The following is a 20176-nucleotide window of genomic DNA, read 5'->3' as shown; positions in this document are numbered from 1 at the left end:
ATTTTGGTACCCGAGTGCGCAACAAAGCTCCATGCGAAGCACGGGTATCTTTGCTAGTATATATATATTTGTAAACCGCTCGTGTAAGCTTACTGACAGCATTATTTACATCCTAAATTATGAAAATAAACGAATCTCTTAGTAAAAAAACAGCGCCGGTTTTTGGTGGTGCTGAAAACGAATATCACAGTTAAATTTGTTTATGATATAAAGAAATTATTAAGTGGTTAGAAAGTGGGTGCTCATTTTATGTTAAATTTATATAGGAAAGTGATTTCCCACTTTTTGAAAAAGCAATTTTTCATATCATGAAAACTACTTATCTGCCCCAAATTTAAATGTGATATTCGTTTTCAGCACCATTGTAAACCATTAAAAGTTGTCATTTTCAAGGTTTTTGAGGAGTTGGAAAGAAATTTGACATTAACCCGTAGAAAAAAAAATGGTCAAATGATGCTGGGTCACGTCATAAAAATTGAGCATTTTTAATCTAAGATATTAAATAAATTATAAAGAAAATCCGTTTCGCAAGCAATTTAACACACTTGCTATGGTAAATTATTATAATAAATCCTGGGAAACACCGATTAAATTTATAAACAGAAAGAGTAGAGGATGATGGATTTTGTTCACATGTGTCTCTGACTAACTCTGCCCTCGTGAGGATGCAAGTAAATGAGGACATTAGTTATAATTATTTTTTTCTAACAAATAAAAAAGGTTACTTAAAAATTAAGAATAAGCGAAAAAAAATTTCCTCCGAATTAAAAATAAAAATAATAATTCAGCTTAGAATATTTCAAAATGAAAACAAATATTTAATAATGTGCTCCGTTTCAATTAAACTATCACAGTTATTTCTCCTTTTGGTTTTCGGTTTGAAAATAAAACGGTTTCAGATAAAATCAATTAAATCAAATATAACTTGAAATTTAAATGAACTAAATAATTAATGTTTTTAATTAGTACAGTTGAAACAAAGCTATTATGTCATCGAGGTAATTATTTAAATAGATTTAATTTAATGTGATATGTTAATGACCGTAACTCAATAATGTAAATGTGGTTTGAAGAATGCTATATATTGAAAGTTTGTATACAATATAATGTCTCCTGTGACAGAAGTATCCTAAAATGGGCATTAATATTTCTTGACCAGGAGAGGTGTACACACATTTGGCCTTTATATTTCTTTGGTCATTGGGAGTTGTACACACAGACACACACGAATGCTACTACTTTATATATATAGATTTTTAAAATTCTATCTAATTTCAAATATATGAATTTTTAAATGCAATCTGTACTGCCTTAAACTCAATTTTTTATATTTTTTAAAAAGAGAAAAGCCAGCCAAGAAAAGTCTGAAAAAAAAAAAAAAAAAAAAAAAAAAAAATCCAAGCTTTACATTAGACAAATTTAATTTATTTGTCAGTAAATAGAGTTTGTGAACCGCGACTAACAGTAAACATTTCTGACAATTGCAAAATTCATTATTAATTGGAGAAAAGCTTGACTTGCAAGATTTCCCTTCACATTCTCAACGTGTGGAATGAGCATTCAAGTTGGTAACAGAGGCTTCTCAATCAGTGGATGACGTTGAAGCAAGGCATCAGCACATACTAGCAAAAGTTCAGTACCAACAATTAAGACCGTCATTTTCTTAAAAAGGCTCATATATGGAACAATTTCACTTCATATATTAAAAATTATTAAACAATCGTTTTCGACTTTTGTTGTATTTTTTAATTATAACAACAGGAAAAAATATCAATATATTTCAACTATTACTGCTTGCATTTCAAAGACGAAAATGGTAAGTTGGGTGGGGGTGGGGTTTAATTTTCAAATTGAAATTTTGTTATAATTTTATTCTTATGTCACCATAAATAAAATAAAATTTCTTGTATAAATACTGCAATTGTTTGGTTTTCACACTAATATTTAAGCTAAATCTGGCAAAAATTGATAATATTTATTTAAAACCTTTCCTGCCAAATGCTAAAAAAAATGCTGAAGATTCAGTTAAATTTTTTTGTATCAGTATATTACACAGCTACATTTTCTTTTTGATATTTAAAAAAAATATATATATTTTTTTTTTTACATCAACCTACCCATATATATGTATATATATATATATATATGACACACACACACTAGTAGCCAAATAGAATATTGAAATGCTCATATCTTTAGTTGTATGGGACAAAACTACATGAAAATTTGAAGGCATTTTGAAGATTATAATACTATTCTATAGTTAATATTTATGAAAATTGGTAAAAAAGAACTTATATTTTCAAATCAATAAAATATGCCCAAATTTGCCTACTTCAGTTTTGTTGCTTTGTGATGAATTTTTTGGTTGTCTCCCCTGTGGCCTTGCCAGGCCACTAACACACACACACACATATATATACATATATATGAGAGAGGGAGGTAGTAATAGCATCTCATGTCAGCAGAAAAAAAAAAATTAAAAATGCTCGATCATAAAAATTGCTACAGCAAAATACATATATTAAAATAGTATTCATCAGAGGTACCTAGGTTTCATCCATCTAATCACCTGTAATTTAGGATAATCCTTAAATTGACCTTGCTGGAGTCTTCAGTTTTTCTTTGAAAGTCTAAACTGGAAGAATCATTTGAATCAAAAGTAAAAATGTTTATTTTCACCAGAGTTAATTGTTATTTGGATGTTTATAGAAACAAGCTCCAGTTGGTCCTATTCATGTGAGACTATGTACTGCACCTCCCCCACCTAAAAAAAACAAAAAACAAAAGACAAAGGCCAGGACCGCAGGGAAATGTTAGTTAAGAAATAGTAATAAAAATATAGAAACTCCAAATACGAGGGGTGTGCAATAAGTAATGCCCCTGACCCACTTCCAATTGTCTGATCTAGCTGAAATTTTGCATGTGCAATGATTTATATCTCTACAGGTTATGTGGCAAATTACAGCTCTGAACTAATTGTGGTTTCTGTTTCACAGGTGTTTGAACAGAGTCAGGTGTGAAATGGAGCCTATTGAATGTCGAGCAGTGATCCGTTTTTTGTATTGGACGCACACCACTGGAGACTTTTGATGAAATGAAAGAAACTTATGGTGATAATGCCCCATCATATGACCTTGTAAAATGCTGGCATCGTGAATTCAAACATGGCCGGAAGTCTGTGGAAACAGCTGCCAGACCTGGTCACCCCTCCGCCATCTGTCTGTCAAGTTAAGGCTGCCATTTTGGAAGATTGGCGCATTACTATTCGCCAAATAGCCCAAGATGTCAAGATTAGTACAGGGTCTGTGGAAACTATGATTCATGACCATTTGCATAAGTTGTCTGCCAGATGGATTCCCAGGTTGCTCACACGATTCCAGAAGCGAGAACGCGTAGAGTGCTCGAGGATGAATTTGGAGATGTGCCAAGAAGATGAGTCAAAGTTTTTCAAAAGACTGATTACACAGGATGAAACCTGGGTTCATCACTATGATCCAGAGACCAAAGCCCAGTCAATGCAGTGAAAGCACTTGGACTCACCACCTCCAAAAAAGGCAAGGGTGCAGCCCTGCGCTGCCAAGGTCATGCTCACAGTCTTCTGGCAAAGAAGGTCATGCTCACAGATTTCCTGGCAAAGGGTACCACAATTACAGGAGCCTATTATGCTTCACTTTTGAGGAAATTAAGGGAAGCTATCAAAATCAAGAGGCGGAGCAAGATCAGCAAAGGTACCTTCCTCCTGCAGGACAACACTCCGATCCACAACTTGCATGTCACCAGATCAGAAGCACAGTTATGAAATCCTCCCTGACATTGCACCCTCTGACTTTCACCTCTTCCCAGCCATGAAGTTGTTTATGAAAGGAAAGCATTTCCAAGATGCTGCTGCCTTGATTTCTGAAGTCACGTCATGGTTGGAGGACCAACCTAGGGTGTTCTACAAAAACGGTCTCCAGAGCTGCATCAAACGATGGGAGAAATGCATAACTCTGGGTAGTTCCTATGTAGAGAAAGACTAATAACTGTGCCAAGTTTCGTTGCTCTACTGCTATGGGAAGTGGGTCAGAGGCATTACTTATTGCATGCCCCTGGTAATCCATTAAATCGCATGACAATTTGGTGTTAGATTTTGGAGGGAGTGAGTCTAAAAAAAAGTGGAGCTAGTTCTTGTGGGTTGAAAAAAAAAAAAAAAAAAAAAAACAAAACTAAACATTTAAAATTTACAGTAAAAAATACATATAATTTGAATACAGAGCTGATGAGGGTTTTTTTAAAAGTTGTTTGAAAAAGATCAGCTTAGAGAGAAAAGAGAGTTAGACAGAGTGAGCAGCTGAGTTTTGTTTTATTTTTAAGTCATTATCAAGATTTAAAACATTCCGGTGTTAACTTGCAGCCATTTTTCTTGTTCCTACCTAATGCTAGCCACTATTTGTTTTTCAAACCAAATAACCGTCTAATGTGAATGAAACCACTAAAAGCTTTTCCAGGTAGGTAGAAGAGTAACTAATTTTGCCTTTGATAACATTTGTTATATATACAAGTTTTTAACCACTCTTTCATACCTATATGTATTCTAAAATAAACTAATTTGAATACAACTTGACATAGGCAGAAAATAAGATGCTGGCATAGAGAAAACCTCCTGCAGCCCTTTGCATTATTGTTGTCCTCTGCAAGATTTTTCAAGCTGCACCAGTTTAACATTAAAGAGCAGACAATGCAGTGTTGCATTATATGCCTATCTCTCTACCTTTTTTTTTTTTTTTAATAAAGACAATGTTCAAACCTGAAACAATTGTTGACAAATCAAAAGAACATGCTTATGTACCAAGGGAAATGTTGCAGGACGTTTTTAGGTCTAGTTCTTTATGATATGAAAAATCGATACGGAAAAAAAAAAAAAAATTGTACGTATCTCTGAAAAAAAGTTTCACTTAATTTGATTGAGTATTTTTTTTTTTTTTTTACAGCGGAAACACATTTTATGAAAGCATGTTGAAGTCAGCCATCTTGAAATTTTTTAACATGCCAAGGGGAGATAACTCCTCTTTAATTCTAGCTTTTCTTCCTAAAAATCGAACCTTTTGCTCGGTATCATAGTTTTTTTGCTGTAAAAAAAAAAAAAATAATAAATAAAAAAATACTTGATGAAATTAAGTGAAATTTATTTTTTGGAGGACTTCGTTCCATATCGGATACATACAATATAACCTTTTTTGATATTTTCATTTTTTAATGTCTTGATTAAACTGTACAAGTGCTGAAAAATATTGAGCAGAATTGGTTGTGTTATAAATTGGTATTAATTTTTATGAAAATTCTGTCTTTACCGTTATTAAAAGTGTTTTTAATGTTTCTTGTTAATTATATTGTCAGTATACTCAAATGTGTATTCCTACCCTTCTATTATCCTTACGGACCAGTAAAACAATCAGCAAATTTAATGATTCAAAAAAATGGATGCAGTATTTTGGGATATTATAAATATTACAAAACAAACTTATTTTTTAAAAAAATATATTTGATGGCAAAGTTATTTTTTTTTTTATAATTCCAGAGAAAATTAAAAAAAAAATTAATTTGGTGCTATGGTAAAATCCTTGGCTGCCTCAAATCCTTTGAATTTGTGGAAAAAAGGCAAGAAATAAAAAAAAAAAAAAAAAACAAGAGAAAGAAAATAAATTTTAATTTAATCCATTCTTTTTTTCTTTTCTTTACAAAAAATATATTTTCACACAGAATTCTTTATAAAAAGAAAAAAAATTAAATAAAACGAAAATATTTAAAAAATAAATTAACAGTGCTTTTGTTTTTCCAATATTTGGCAAAATATATTCTCAACAATGAAAATAGCAAAGAAAAACAAAAAAAAACAAACAATATTTTAATGGCTAAATCATTTCTATTTTCAAATCTAAGTGTGCATCTTCAATAAGGATGAATCGGAGTGGTGTCCTAAAATTCTAAAAAGTCAATTAGACAGAAAAGGTGACAGGAAGTGTGCAAGAACATTGACAAGAATAATAATTTTCTATTTGTATATTCCATAATGATGCATGTGCTTGAGTCTATTGTCCAACAGGAAGGCTGTCATCTTGTGTACTGTGTTTTCTTGGGTACCCACAAAGTTAGAATATAATGGCAAGAAGACAATGATGAAAAAAATAACAAAGGGATGGTTTCATTTACACACACACACACATATATATATATATATATATATATATATATATATATATATTTAAAGTGGTGGTTGTGTAGTTCCAATGAGAGAAAAAAATGTATATTTAAAAGAGTGTAGCCATCAACAATTGTGGGTTTTTTTTAAAGGTTTTCATCATATTTTTATTTTAAAATATTTTTATAACGCGTTTCGAGCTTAGGGTGTGCTCTCTTCAGATGTTTTCGTAAAAAGTTTTTCTTTAAAATGGGAGTTTGTAGAGTTACCTCCGTTGAACACTTACAGTTGGAGTCAGAATGTCTGAGCCCACGCATCAATCTGAAAAACATATTTAATATCAGCGGAGGTAACTCTACAAACTCCCGTTTTAAAGAAAAACTTTTTACGAAAACATCTGAAGAGAGCACACCCTAAGCTCGAAACGCGTTATAAAAATATTTTAAAATAAAAATATGATGAAAACCTTTAAAAAAAAAAAAAAACACAATTGTTGATGGCTACACTCTTTTAAATATATATATATATATATATATATATATATACGAGAGAGACAGAAAGGAGTAATAGAAATCAAGCACAATGTAAGAAGTGGAAGTATGTCAATGTTGAGAAGTAGACAAACAGAGATTTTGTTTTTTAGCAAATCTTAACTTTAGTCATAATTCGTACACATCAACCTAATGCGTGTAACCATGTTCCATAATGTATTTCAAGGTAAAACCTCTACAATCATTTCTAAGTGATACTTTTTAATCCTCAGTACAGGCAATACTAAAAATACAATTATGGATCACTTAAAACTTCTACTTTATATAAAATAAACTCGAGTTACTTGGACATCATCTGTGATTAAGAGATTGATAGCTGTTCGGGTGTCATGTCTAACTGCGACTAAAAGTGAAATCTGACCAAACCACGTCAGAGGCATGAAAATCAAGAAGCAAAGTGTAGTATCTGTTCTGACACTATTTTCAGTCCAACCATGGTTTTCTTGCTGTCAGGCTGAGATAAGGTTCTGTTCAGTCCAAGGAAGTTCACTTCCCAGGCTTTACCTTCTTTTTGAGAAGAGGTTAATTTATTGCTAATTGCTGGAGACACTCCTACCGATAAATGCAAACGAGGCTGCTCAGGCATTTATGAAGGCCAGAATACACTTCATTTAGTATGAATAATTTTTCAAAACTTCATCTGTCTTTGTGTCTAACGTCCTGCAGAAGAGACAAAGAATATATATATGGACTTTCAGTGTATGAGGTTCCGCCACAACAACTAAGTTATTTGGTTATCCACACAGATGATTTGTTTATAGTGGTGAAGGCTTTGTAGAGAACCAATCACACTTATTAATATTACTGCTAATATCGATGCAGATGACTGCCACAAGACAGAGCATACAGTAAACTGCAGGTTTTTACATCAGAGTTTTCCATCTCCTAGGTGCATGTCTTAACAAAGACTGGGGGCGCATCTCTCCCAGTGAACTAATGCACTTCCAGATATCAACCTTGAAAATTTCTATGACTTGGCATGATACATACAGCGCCTAGCCTTCCAAATAGTAACCCATTTGGTACTTGCCAGGCTAATTGTTGCTTAACTTCAGTGATCTGGCGAGAATCGGTGTATCAACGCGAATTGTGCTGTGTGTATATATATATATATATATATATATATAAGTGACCTTGTGTGCATGTGTGTGCGGAACATTCTCTACGAAATTATCAATATTTAGTTTACAAAATTGAAACCTGATATATAGGAGATGCAGACCTGTGGAACACATTTGGTTTCATTTTTAGCCGATAAAAATTGTTGCTGATTGAAAAATTGGAACTTGTAAGTCGATTTAATGTGTATCTTCTGCGCATGTGTAAATACACATTTATATGTTACACCGTGTTAATGTTTAGTTTTGATATGCAGGTGTTGTTAGCTCTGATGGTAGCGAATAGTGCTGGAGAGCTAAATGTTTTGGTTTTGATTATAGCTAATGGCACCCAGGTCTTATTTTTAAAAAAACTTGAACTCGCTAGGATATATTGGATACAAGATAATCAATAAAGAATTAGCTTGATAATAATAAAAAAAGGAATCTGCAGAAATGAAAAAATCATATTTAAGCATATTTTACAGCTGAACAACACCGGGCGGTTTGCTAGTATCATGCTAAAAATGTAAATCCAGGCTGAACATATCCAGCTAACTTGAAGCCTATGCTTACAAAGTGAAAAAGCCTTGTTTTGAATCACACTCAATGAGTCCTTTTTTTTTTTTTTTTTTTTGACTTCTGGACAGATTAGTGCAATCTCTTGCTGGACAGTAGAATTCAGGGGAGATCACTTAAATACGGTTCAAGGAAGGTAACTTCTAAGCTGACAGCTTTCTCATAATCATGGTGCGAACAAAGTTACACATGCATACAAATGAAAAGAAAATAAAAAATTGCATTTCACAATTATTTACAAAGAGAAAAATTAAAAGGATGAAATATTGTCACCATTTTTAGGAATAAAGATCTGGGTGGGGGGCAATATTTGACGAGGGATGCAGGGATTTGTCTTAAAGATAAAATCTTTCAACAGGAAACCACTTTTCTCCTTTATTTTATGAGCATGTCATCGAGTATATCACCTAAAGAAAAAACAAAATATTTGAAAATCAAATGAAAAGGTGATAAAACCATCTTCAAACACCTGCATGAAAAAGAAACGTTATTCAAAAAAACAAAAATATTTTTTTTACTAATAGTAATTTCATATTCCTTGAATACATTGCATTATATATTTTATATTATTGAATTGGAATTCATTATTGAGATGAGTATTATTTATTAATTTATTTATTGCGGACTATTATTCTCATCTTTATTAGTTGTTGTTTCACAACGTTTCAGACAACTATTCCTCTGGCCTTCGTCAGGTGGTAACCGCGACGGGATAGGAACTCTGAATTTCCTAACTGTATTCTCAGAGGAATAGTTGGCCAAAACGTCATAAAATAATAAATTAATATATTTTATTTTTTGGAATCCTTTAAGATGAGGCTTCAAAATTTGTTTATTCATTTTTTTTTTTTTTTTGCAAACCGTTATCCTCATCTTCATAGTTGTTTCATCACGTTTTGACCGACTCATCTTCTGGCAAAAATTTTATTTCACCATGGTTAAGGTTTGTGCAAAATTTTTAAAAATCTAAGGCGTGGTTATTAAGTGCAAACAAACAAACGGATGAATTACTAGGTTCAATCCCTACTTGGTCAGTGGACTAAAAATACCCATATTATTTGGATGTTCCCATTTCGGACGTTTCAGCCTATGCAATCTCCAACCATCTTCAGATACATCTTGTTGGGATTGTATTATTATACACAGATTCGAAAAAAGTTGTTCCCCCAAAAAAAATAAATAAATAAAAAAAATAAAAAATAAAAAAAATAAATAATAAAAAAAAAAAAAAAAATAAAAAAAATAAATAAAAAAAATAAAAAATAAAAAAAATAAAAAATAAAAAAAATAAAAAAAATAAATAAATAAAAAAAATAAATAAAGATATAACAAATGTTATCAAAGGCAAGATAAGTTGCTTTTCTACCTAACTGGATAATTTTTTTTAGTGTTTTTATTTACTGTAACATGTTTATTCAGCTCAAAAAACATACAGTGTTTACGGATGTATTGGAAAATTTAAAATGGCACCAAACTCTGTTGAACACAGTAAGTTTGGGAAAAGAGTTAAAAATAAAAAACTATACAAAATACTGTTAAAAACCCACCGAATATATGTCACGGTAGCATATATTGAGCGAGTTTCTAACAGTATTTTGTATAGGTTTTTATTTTTAACTCATTTTCCGAAATTTACTGTGTTCAGCAGAGAGTCAAGCGCCATTTAAAATTTTCCAATACATCAGTAAACACTGTTTTTCAAGCAGAATAAACATGTTACATTTAATAAAAACACTAAAAAATTATCTAGTTAGGTAGAAAAATAACTCATCTTGCCTTTGATAACATTTGTTCTTTCACAACATTTTCGAATCTATGTGTATAGTAATACAAACCCATCTTGTCAAACAAGAGAATCTGTACAGAATTTCTAAGAGAACCGTTTATAGCTTGTTCTCATTATGTCAGTCATGACAAGGTGGAAATCTTAATTTGTAATTTTATTCTTAGTATCGCCCGTAGCAAGGATTGAACTTACAAACTCTAGAAAACTACACGTCAGAGCTGATTAGAACTTGGCATTTTATCGATTGCATCGCACGTTCTTGTAATCCATGCAATTAAGCATTCAGTTTGAAATTTTGTACAGATTCCTGTTTGACAAGACACAGCTGAAGTCTGTCGGAGGTTACATTCGGCCAAGACGTGAGAATAACATCTAGGATCAGAACGTTAAGCTGAATAATCCAAATTATCAATTTTCACCGAAAAAAATTCAGAGACATATGTAATATTGATTTGTTTGCACAAATCAAAATGATTCTTACCAAACAAATGATCTTTCGAATGAAGGCAATAAAAAAAAAAAGATAAACATCACACAATGTAAGATTCTCATCCATCTGCAGAGAAGTGTTCTTTTTCCAACGATAAAACGGAATAGAGAAAGGACTTCAGTAATTTCACATTCTGTCCCATAACCATGTTGTAAAATGGAACATCTGCAAAATGAAAAAGAAATTGATTTTTTATCATTACATACTTTTTTTTCTTTTTTTTTTGAACAAAAGAAATAAATAAACAAACATTTCCATTGATCTTGGCCTGGAGTACCCAACCTTCTTTTACTTGTGGATCCCACCTGAGAGATATCATTCTATCAATCTAGGCACATTTATTTTGAGAATTACACTGATCAACCACATCTGTAATGATGACATCCAAAGGCACTATAGCATCACATGAATCAAAAGCAAGATTAGTGAATGGCAGCCTGTTTGGTTTGGACATGTGTTGGAGTCACTGACGACACCATCACAAAACTCACTTTTAAATTAGAAGTTATCGAAAAGCAACCACGGGAAATTTTTATGATGAGATGGGCAAATGCTGCATATGATGATCGCCATAACCAAGCCTGTGATTGTTCCAAGTGGAAACAAAAATCTATTATTACAAACTGTAATTTTACATTAGTATGTAAGGATGAAGAATCTAGAAAATCAGTTTTACAGTAAAGGTTTTTGTGAAATTTGCATTGCACAACATCTCAACTGCCTGCCATCCAAAATGTTCAAAGTGTGTCCCATAACAACATCAATGGTCTAAAGCCGTGCACTAGGTTGCTTAAGGTATAGAGGTGATCATTTGATGCCTACCTGATTCTAATAGACAGCACAAGCAAAATGGCAACGGACAGAAGTTGCAAGTCATTCATGAAAACACAAATGAAAAATGAATATAAAATGGTGTGTATGCATGCATAGAACTTGGGAGAAAAATTCATTTTATCAACACTTTGTCCTACAAATAAAATATAGAAAACTTCCATTTACAGAACTCCTTTGCAAGGGGTTTCTTATCTGTTAAACTCATTACCTTGAGGCTGCTTCCCTGCCGATTACAACACTCATCATAAACTGTCACTTTGTTCATTCCATTATTTTTTATTTTCTCAAAGTTCTTCATTTTTAAACAGACAATCATTACATCTTGATAACCTTTATCCTTGAGTGGCTTTTGATCTTGATAAGTGGCGACTCAATAGTCAAAAAAAAAAAAGTCATCTAGTATGGTTGATTCAGTAGAAATTGAGAAAAAAAGTATAACAAATTACTGTTACCAAATGCCATATAGTTTACTTTTCTACTGAGTAGCATAATTTTAAACTTCTAAAAGTAATTTTACTTCAATATAAGATTTAGCTAATATTATCTTGCCTTTCAGAGACAGTAAAAAATTCAATCTGGCCTACAATGTGTTGGTATTGGTGTTTTATTCCTTTAAAAAAAAAAAAAAACTTACTTCTCATACAACTAACAATGAATTCAACTGTCCTCACCTCCGGACTTAGGGTTAATGATAGCGTATGTTTTTTTTTTTTTTTTTTTTTTTTTTACTATCTTTTAATCCTGAAATCAGCAACCATCTTAAAAAAAAAGCCCTTTTTTCCTAACTCGTATTTTAATAAAAGTGACAATAACAAAATTATTCAAATGTCTCTTCTGAAATGAGGAACAAAATGGCTGCTCATCCCTGTTGTAGGACTTAATTCCTTAAAAAATGACTTCCACTACCACTTACACTAAGTGGAAAGTTATCCATGGACTTAGGGTTAATGGTAAGTCATGTTATTTTGCAGATCTTTTTCTAATTTCGATAATTCAACTTGGTGATAATAAATTCAGAGATAATAAATCTTACAGTTTCCACACTTTTAAAGTATACAGGTCGATAGAAAATTAAATTTTCTTGCATATGGAAACAGTTATTTGTTGAATATTTTATTTGTTTCTAATATCTACTCTCTGGATCATGCTACATGAAAGCCAAACAAACAAAAATTTTATTTCAGGAAACTTAGAGATTATAAATTACTAACTCTACCGATTTCAGCATTGTCTAGGACTTTTACTTTCATTTTTCTTTTTAAACTATGCCGTTTGCATTTTTTACCAAATCATTTTTTTCTTTTGAAATATAGGATTTTGAGAGTTAAATTTAAATATTAAGGCATTATTTGGTTATTAAATTATTAATTGAATCAAATTCTTATAAAACTCTAACTAATTTTGTTAAATTAATGTTGTTAATCATTATAAAATTATTCGAGATAAATAGTTTCCAAATCTTTGAATACAGGAAAATTTGCTAAGAATGTTAAAACCAGAAATGACTCTTTGATAGTTTCTACTAGACAGAGAGAACTTGAATGCCTACTAGACACTGTCCTCGAGTGTGTAAGGTCTCTTTGTGCAGCGGTTTGTCAGAACAATCTGGCATAAGGATACTTTTTCCATAGAAGTAAATCCTGACCAAATATTCAAAATCACATAGTATTCGCTGCCCAAATAAGATCTCCTCACTATGGCTAACCCACATTAGCTTTTATGAGGAATGGTGTACCTTCTCTAAGTGATGTTACCTCAAGTAATAGCTTGAAGCAGGATACTCCATTAGACTAGATAAATTTTTGTCATGGAACCCAGTAAGACCAAGAGACCAAAATGAAAGATATACTACAACATATTAAAATAGTTAATTGGGGAGAGGAAAATTATGTTCTCAATTTCTTTACTAACTCAGTGTTTGAGAAATAAAGAAGTTAAATGGAACATTCGAATATCTATCTCATATAGAGTTCAAGTGTTAGCCCCAGGTTGTGGGCCCCTTGACTTCTGAGAACTTCGACTGAAGTAACATTTAAAAAAAAATATGGAACAAGCCTGAAAAAACTGCGCTCATTATTGGTCACTGTTCCAAATGATTATGGCCTTAATAGAGCTGAACAGGAAAAGATAACCAAGCATCAGAACCTAAAGAATGACTTAAGACGACACGGTCCCTGAAAGAGATAGACATTATCGCGGTTGTAATTGGTGCAAGTGGCTTAGTGAAAGAGAATCTTAAGTAGTATCTGAAAACAATCGCTGGAAGACCAAGCTGTAATGAAATACAGATTGCAGCCATAAAGGGAACAACATTTATTAAAAAAAAAATGTTAGCTCCGGGAGGAGTTAGCTCCCTTGATCTCTTAAAAAATTAAGTAAAATGAATTAAAAAAAATAAATAAAATAAAAATAATTAGTTCCCTTGATCTCTTAAAAAAAAAAAAAAACAAAACAAAAAAAACACTAGTAATATAAAAAAAAAAGTGAACACATATATATATCTCATTATATGAAGTAAAACTTCTTTTAACCACCACCACCACCACTCCACCATATATATATTGTTTATTTTATTGTAACTATTAAGAAAACAAATTTAATTAAGAAAATATTAATTTATTAATAAATTATTAAATGAAAACATGCCATGTTGAAATTAGAATTTATGGACAAGTAAATTTACGAGATGTATTTTTAACAAAAAAATATCCCCAATTACGTCCTGACATTTTGTGTGCAAAAATGGCGGATCCTTAATTTAAGTGAATGAAGATAAGTTAGTTTATCATACTGAGCCTGCTTCCAATCTCTCTACAACTTGATCAATTTCAAGTCCAATGTAAATAAATTCTTGTTGATCCATCCGCTTAAAGAATCAAATTCTAATCAGTTTAAACCAACATTTTTCAAAGTGTTGTCTCATCGTCCACCTAACAAACTCTGTAACCGTTATCCTCAAATTGAATTTGGACCTTGATAAGCAACGACTCATTAGTAAATAAAAAAGTTTGATGAACAAAAAAAAAAAAAAAAAAAAAAAAGAAAATAATTAACCTTATTTTTTTTCCTACACTTATCTTGAGAGTAAACATTGTCCACGCCTTGTGTATATGTACATTTAAACACATTCCATCACCTTATCTAAGCACTAAGTAGGTATTTATCTCATATTATTTTCCCAATCTATAATCAAATGCTTCAATAAGCAAACTATTTTAATCATTTTTTTTTTTTAACCAAGAAAATCATACTTTATATATACAGTATTCCCTCGAATATCATGATAGAGACCAAGACCATCCATGATATTAAAAAAAACAAAACATTTTTACCTTTTCAATTGTTTATACGTTGTTTAAAAGCATCCTTGTTATGCGTATGTTCTTTGCATCGAAAGTCATAACATGAAGATGTATGTATCAAGTCCGGGGTAATTGCGCCAACTAGCTAAAAGTGCTCTTTTAGCAACCACACATATAAAGAGCACTTTTTTAGTTGGTGCAATGATCACAAAGTACGGTGTATATATATAAGTAAATGAAGAAAGAAAATGAAGGTATAAAAACTATATATTAATATACAGTATTCCCTTGAATATCGCGGTAGATAGGGACCGAGACCACCCGTGACATTCGGAAATCCGAAAAGTAGAACAAAACCATTATTTTTTACCTTATTTAATTGTTTATAAACTGTTTAAAAACATCCCTGTAATGTTTATAATCCACCGTTTACTATATTATTAATAATTATTTACTATATTATTAATAATTATTTACTATATTAATAATAATAGAAAGATTGTTAGGTTACACTATTACAGTTCAGTACTGTATATAAATACATGGGTAACACTAGAAAATTATGCAAGTACGTACATGCAACAAGTTAGTTACTGTGGCGATACATGTACAATACATACGTATGTAAAAAAAATGATTTCTAAAAATAAATTACAAATTAAGCAAATAAATAATTCTTAAAATAAAATAAAAAATAATTTAAGCAAGTAGAGAGAGAACCTTTATAATACGCACATGTGTATGAAAAAAATAAAAAACCTTAAATGCCTTAATAACTCCCTGGTCAATAGATTGAATTAGGGACGCTTTCGAATTGCTACGCTTTTGAGTCTGTATAGTTTCTGGAATTTGGCAAACCACCCTTTGCTAACGACAAACTGCTTTTTTTTTTGTTGATCGGTTGGATGGGCCTGGTTGCGGATCGTCAGGGCCTTCTTCGTCTTCTTCCATTTCTTTATCACCTTCTTGTGGTTCCTTAGCAACATACACTTCATAAAGTTTCCATGACTTTGTCTGGATCATGTTCGTATTCAATGGAATATTTTTCTTTCTACAGTTCTCATTGGCCATCTCATTCTCCATGAACCAATCACAGATCTTACAAATGACGTCAGTCTGTCTCACATAGATGCTACGCTATGCTTCTTGATGTGGCTAGCGAACCGAGAAAGCAATCATATGACGGCGATGTTCCAGTAATTATTTTTTAGTGTATTTTGTTAAAAATAAGTTATTATACTTAAATAATTAAAAATATCGAATTTTTGAATATTTTATACTTAAATAATTAAAAAAAATTTTTTTTTTTTAAACTTTTATTACTGTTTTATTCTTCCTATAATATAATATTTATAGTACACAATTTTTGATATTTTAATTATTTTTAATATCGAATTTTTGAATATTTGAGTATCATGGTTTTTATGGATTTATGGTGGAAATCTGCAATATTAATATATTGAAAAAGCCATGAAGTAGTGAATCCATGATAATTGAAGCGAGGGTTACAGTACACACATAAAATTATTATATACTACTTATATATGTCAATATGACTAATTATATACTAATTGATCATTTATCGGCAACATTCAGAATATATTACAAAATGCTTTGTAAACCTACAAAAATTAGGGTTTTTTTCACAAGCATCGATTTTTTATGACTACAAACTTTTTTTTTTTTTAAATCAACTGAATATGGAATCCTCCACTCCATAATAAAAAGTAGTGTGTATATATATAATTATTAAAAAGAAATAAAATCCGACAATATGACATTAAAATGGAGGCGGAGAGACCTAAAGGCTTGACGTGTCGCTCGTCTTATGCGGGTGTTCTCAAGAGGGATTTTGAAGCAAGGAGCTTAGGATTGACGTGAACTTGGTCCTGAGTCTATGTTTATTCCTGCTTTCCCTGACAATGAATCAAATTTAAACGTTTAACAGATTTTGGGTTAAAAAATTGCGACCACATAGGGCTAATTCCCTTCAAATCCTCATCAACTGCTTTAAAACTCCAAAACAGATATATACATCTTTCGCTTCATGATATTTACAAAGGACAATATCGCATCTTGGATTCAACCAGTCCAGTTTAGAATCCCCCTCCCCGCTTTCTTGTTTCTTTATATCCCCTGACAAATTTTCTACGAACATTATTTTAAAAAATTATTTTACACACACACTATTCGCTAACATTATTTTAAAAAATTATTTTACACACACACTATTCGCTAACATTATTTTAAAAAATTATTTTACACACACACTATTCGCTAACATTATTTTAAAAAATTATTTTACACACACACTATTCGCTAACATTATTTTAAAAAATTATTTTACACACACACTATTCGCTAACATTATTTTAAAAAATTATTTTACACAAACACTACTTGCTAACATTATTTTAAAAAATTATTTTACACACACACTATTTGCTAACATTATTTTAAAAAATTATTTTACACACACACTATTTGCTAACATTATTTTAAAAAATTATTTTACACACACACTATTTGCTAACATTATTTTAAAAAATTATTTTACACACACACTATTCGCTAAAATTATTTTAAAAAATTATTTTACACACACACTATTCGCTAACATTATTTTAAAAAATTATTTTACACACACACTATTCGCTAACATTATTTTAAAAAATTATTTTACACACACACTATTCGCTAACATTATTTTAAAAAATTATTTTACACACACACTATTCGCTAACATTATTTTAAAAAATTATTTTACACAAACACTACTTGCTAACATTATTTTAAATAATTATTTTACACACACACTATTTGCTAACATTATTTTAAAAAATTATTTTACACACACACTATTTGCTAACATTATTTTAAAAAATTATTTTACACACACACTATTCGCTAACATTATTTTAAAAAATTATTTTACACAAACACTATTTGCTAACATTATTTTAAAAAATTATTTTACACACACACTATTTGCTAACATTATTTTAAAAAATTATTTTACACACACACTATTTGCTAACATTATTTAAAAAAATTATTTTACACACACACTATTTGCTAACATTATTTTAAAAAATTATTTTACACACACACTATTTGCTAACATTATTTTAAAAAATTATTTTACACAAACACTATTTGCTAACATTATTTTAAAAAATTATTTTACACAAACACTATTTGCTAACATTATTTTAAAAAATTATTTTACACACACACTATTTGCTAACATTATTTTAAAAAATTATTTTACACACACACTATTTGCTAACATTATTTTAAAAAATTATTTTACACACACACTATTTGCTAACATTATTTTAAAAAATTATTTTACACACACACTATTTGCTAACATTATTTAAAAAAATTATTTTACACACACACTATTTGCTAACATTATTTTACAAGCATAATCATACATTTTATGACCGCCATCATAAAATGCAGTTGCAGAAAGTGCTAAAACCAGCAGATTCTAGCACTGCCATATATATAATCTGCTAACCGGTTTCTATCCCCCCGACAAGAAGATTACATTCTTTGAAACTGTGGAATAAAGATATTTTACTGCCCCTTTTTTTATTGGAGGTATTCTATTGAAAAATAAATTTGTACATGCAAATTTCTGAGTTACAGTTTTTATTTATTTTTATGGTATTGAGCTCTACTTCTCAGTGTCGTATCGAGTTTTTTTTTACTTGGTTGAGATAATATAAACATTAATTCGTTTATTGAACCGAAGCTTACTTTTGCATTTACCTAATAAACTTCCCCTATAAATTACATGATTGTTTTATATATATATATATATATATATATATATATATATAGTCATCCACATACAGTACTGTTTCGCTGTTTTACAGCTCATCAGTGCAGCTAGACAGGCAACTACCTCAAGCCAAGATTGAAACGCAATCATTATTGTAGGATGATTATTGCTGCCAGTCGAGAGACTCGAACCCAGCCATGAAGCCACCTTTGACTCCATTTGCTATAATTCTACCGCCAGGTCACCAAACAATTGCCATGAGAATGAAGGGAATTAATAATTAATAAATGTTCAATTCAGGCGCAGACATTAGAAGAATTAGAATGCATTTTAGAAAAGTACTAAAACCAGCAGATTCTAGCTCCATGCTATATATATATATATGTATATATATATAATCTGCTAACTGCCCCTTTTTTTATTGGAGGTATTCTGTTGAAAAATAAATTTGTACATGCAAATTTCTGATTTACAGTTTTTATTTATTCTTATGGTATTGAGCTCTACTTCTCACTGTCATATCGAGTTTTTTTTTTTTACTTGGTTGAGATAATATAAACATTAAAATGTTTATTGGACTGAAGCTTACATTTACATTTGTCTAGTAAACTTCTATTAATTACAGAATTGCTTGGTGATGCATAAGTTGACACAACTTATTCCCTTTCATAAAAGTTGGAGATTTGTCTACGACAATCAGTGAGACAGTGATTGTGCAGTTGTTAGACCAAAGTATAGACTTGTTCAGTCATAGAAGTCCATTCTCCCCAGTTTTACATTTTCTTTGAGAAAGTTTATAGCTAATTGCCTAAGGTACCTCACCTCTATCAGTAAGTTTAAACAGGGCAGCTGTGGTATTTTTTTGTGGGCCAGAGTGCTCTAATTGTAGTGCACTGGCTTTTCAATTTAAGACATGCCCTTGTGTGTACTTGGTTGGTTGTTTTACGGCATATCAACTCTTTTCAGGTTATTTAATGCTGAATCCAGTTATTTTGAAGAAAATTTTTTTTAATAGAATATATATATATATTTTTTTTTTTCAAGTTGGTTTCTATTTAACCCATAATTGGGACCCTAACAGGTACTACCACTCCGGGTCAGAGTGGACCTGGTAGCAATGGCAATTAAAGGGTGGCTCCACACTCCCCAAAGCCTGCAGGTTGGGGCCTCACCATCGGATATAGTTTAAGGTCATATCCAGAATCCCCTTGAGTGTAAGAAGTGAATAAAGTCTTAATTATTAAGATGGTACTAAAAAGGTGAAAGGAGAATTCCATTGAGAAAATAGTTTCTAAAGAATCATAGCAGTCTCATATTTTGATGGACTATTTTCTTTTGTTATAAATAAAGAGTTTTGCCAATGAGTAATTGCCCACCAAGGTCTTCAGATGATATAAGAATTTGTTGGACTATGTCTTGCATTATGATCTCTACTGTACTATGAATCATAGCAAGAAGATTCAGTGTGTTTACTGTTGTAATGACTTATATGAACAAACAAAATTTCCACGTGGTGCACAATTATCTATATCTAGTTTAATTTTTGTGATCAAAGATTTGAAT

At 30.8% G+C, this 20176-nt stretch overlaps 1 protein-coding gene across 1 annotated transcript in view; it reads right to left on the bottom strand.

Annotated features, from left to right (window-relative positions):
- Window positions 1-8446: 8446 nt before the first annotated feature.
- Window positions 8447-20176, bottom strand: part of LOC145254653 (cap-specific mRNA (nucleoside-2'-O-)-methyltransferase 2-like) — a 50841-nt gene continuing 39111 nt past the window's right edge. Inside the window, exons 13-14 of the mRNA XM_080113296.1 lie at window positions 10676-10849; window positions 8447-8815 (exon numbers count right to left, since the gene is read on the bottom strand). Coding sequence (XP_079969422.1) covers window positions 10743-10849 — 107 coding nt within the window. The 3' untranslated portion in view covers window positions 8447-8815; window positions 10676-10742. The remainder of the gene's footprint in view (window positions 8816-10675; window positions 10850-20176) is intronic.

The sequence above is a fragment of the Euprymna scolopes genome, chromosome 30, assembly GCF_053919585.1.
Source record: "Euprymna scolopes isolate OS-2025 chromosome 30, ASM5391958v1, whole genome shotgun sequence".
NCBI classification, from domain to species: domain Eukaryota; kingdom Metazoa; phylum Mollusca; class Cephalopoda; order Sepiida; family Sepiolidae; genus Euprymna; species Euprymna scolopes.
The sequence above is the reverse complement of the archived record's forward strand: the minus strand, read 5'-3'. Positions and strand labels throughout refer to the sequence as shown.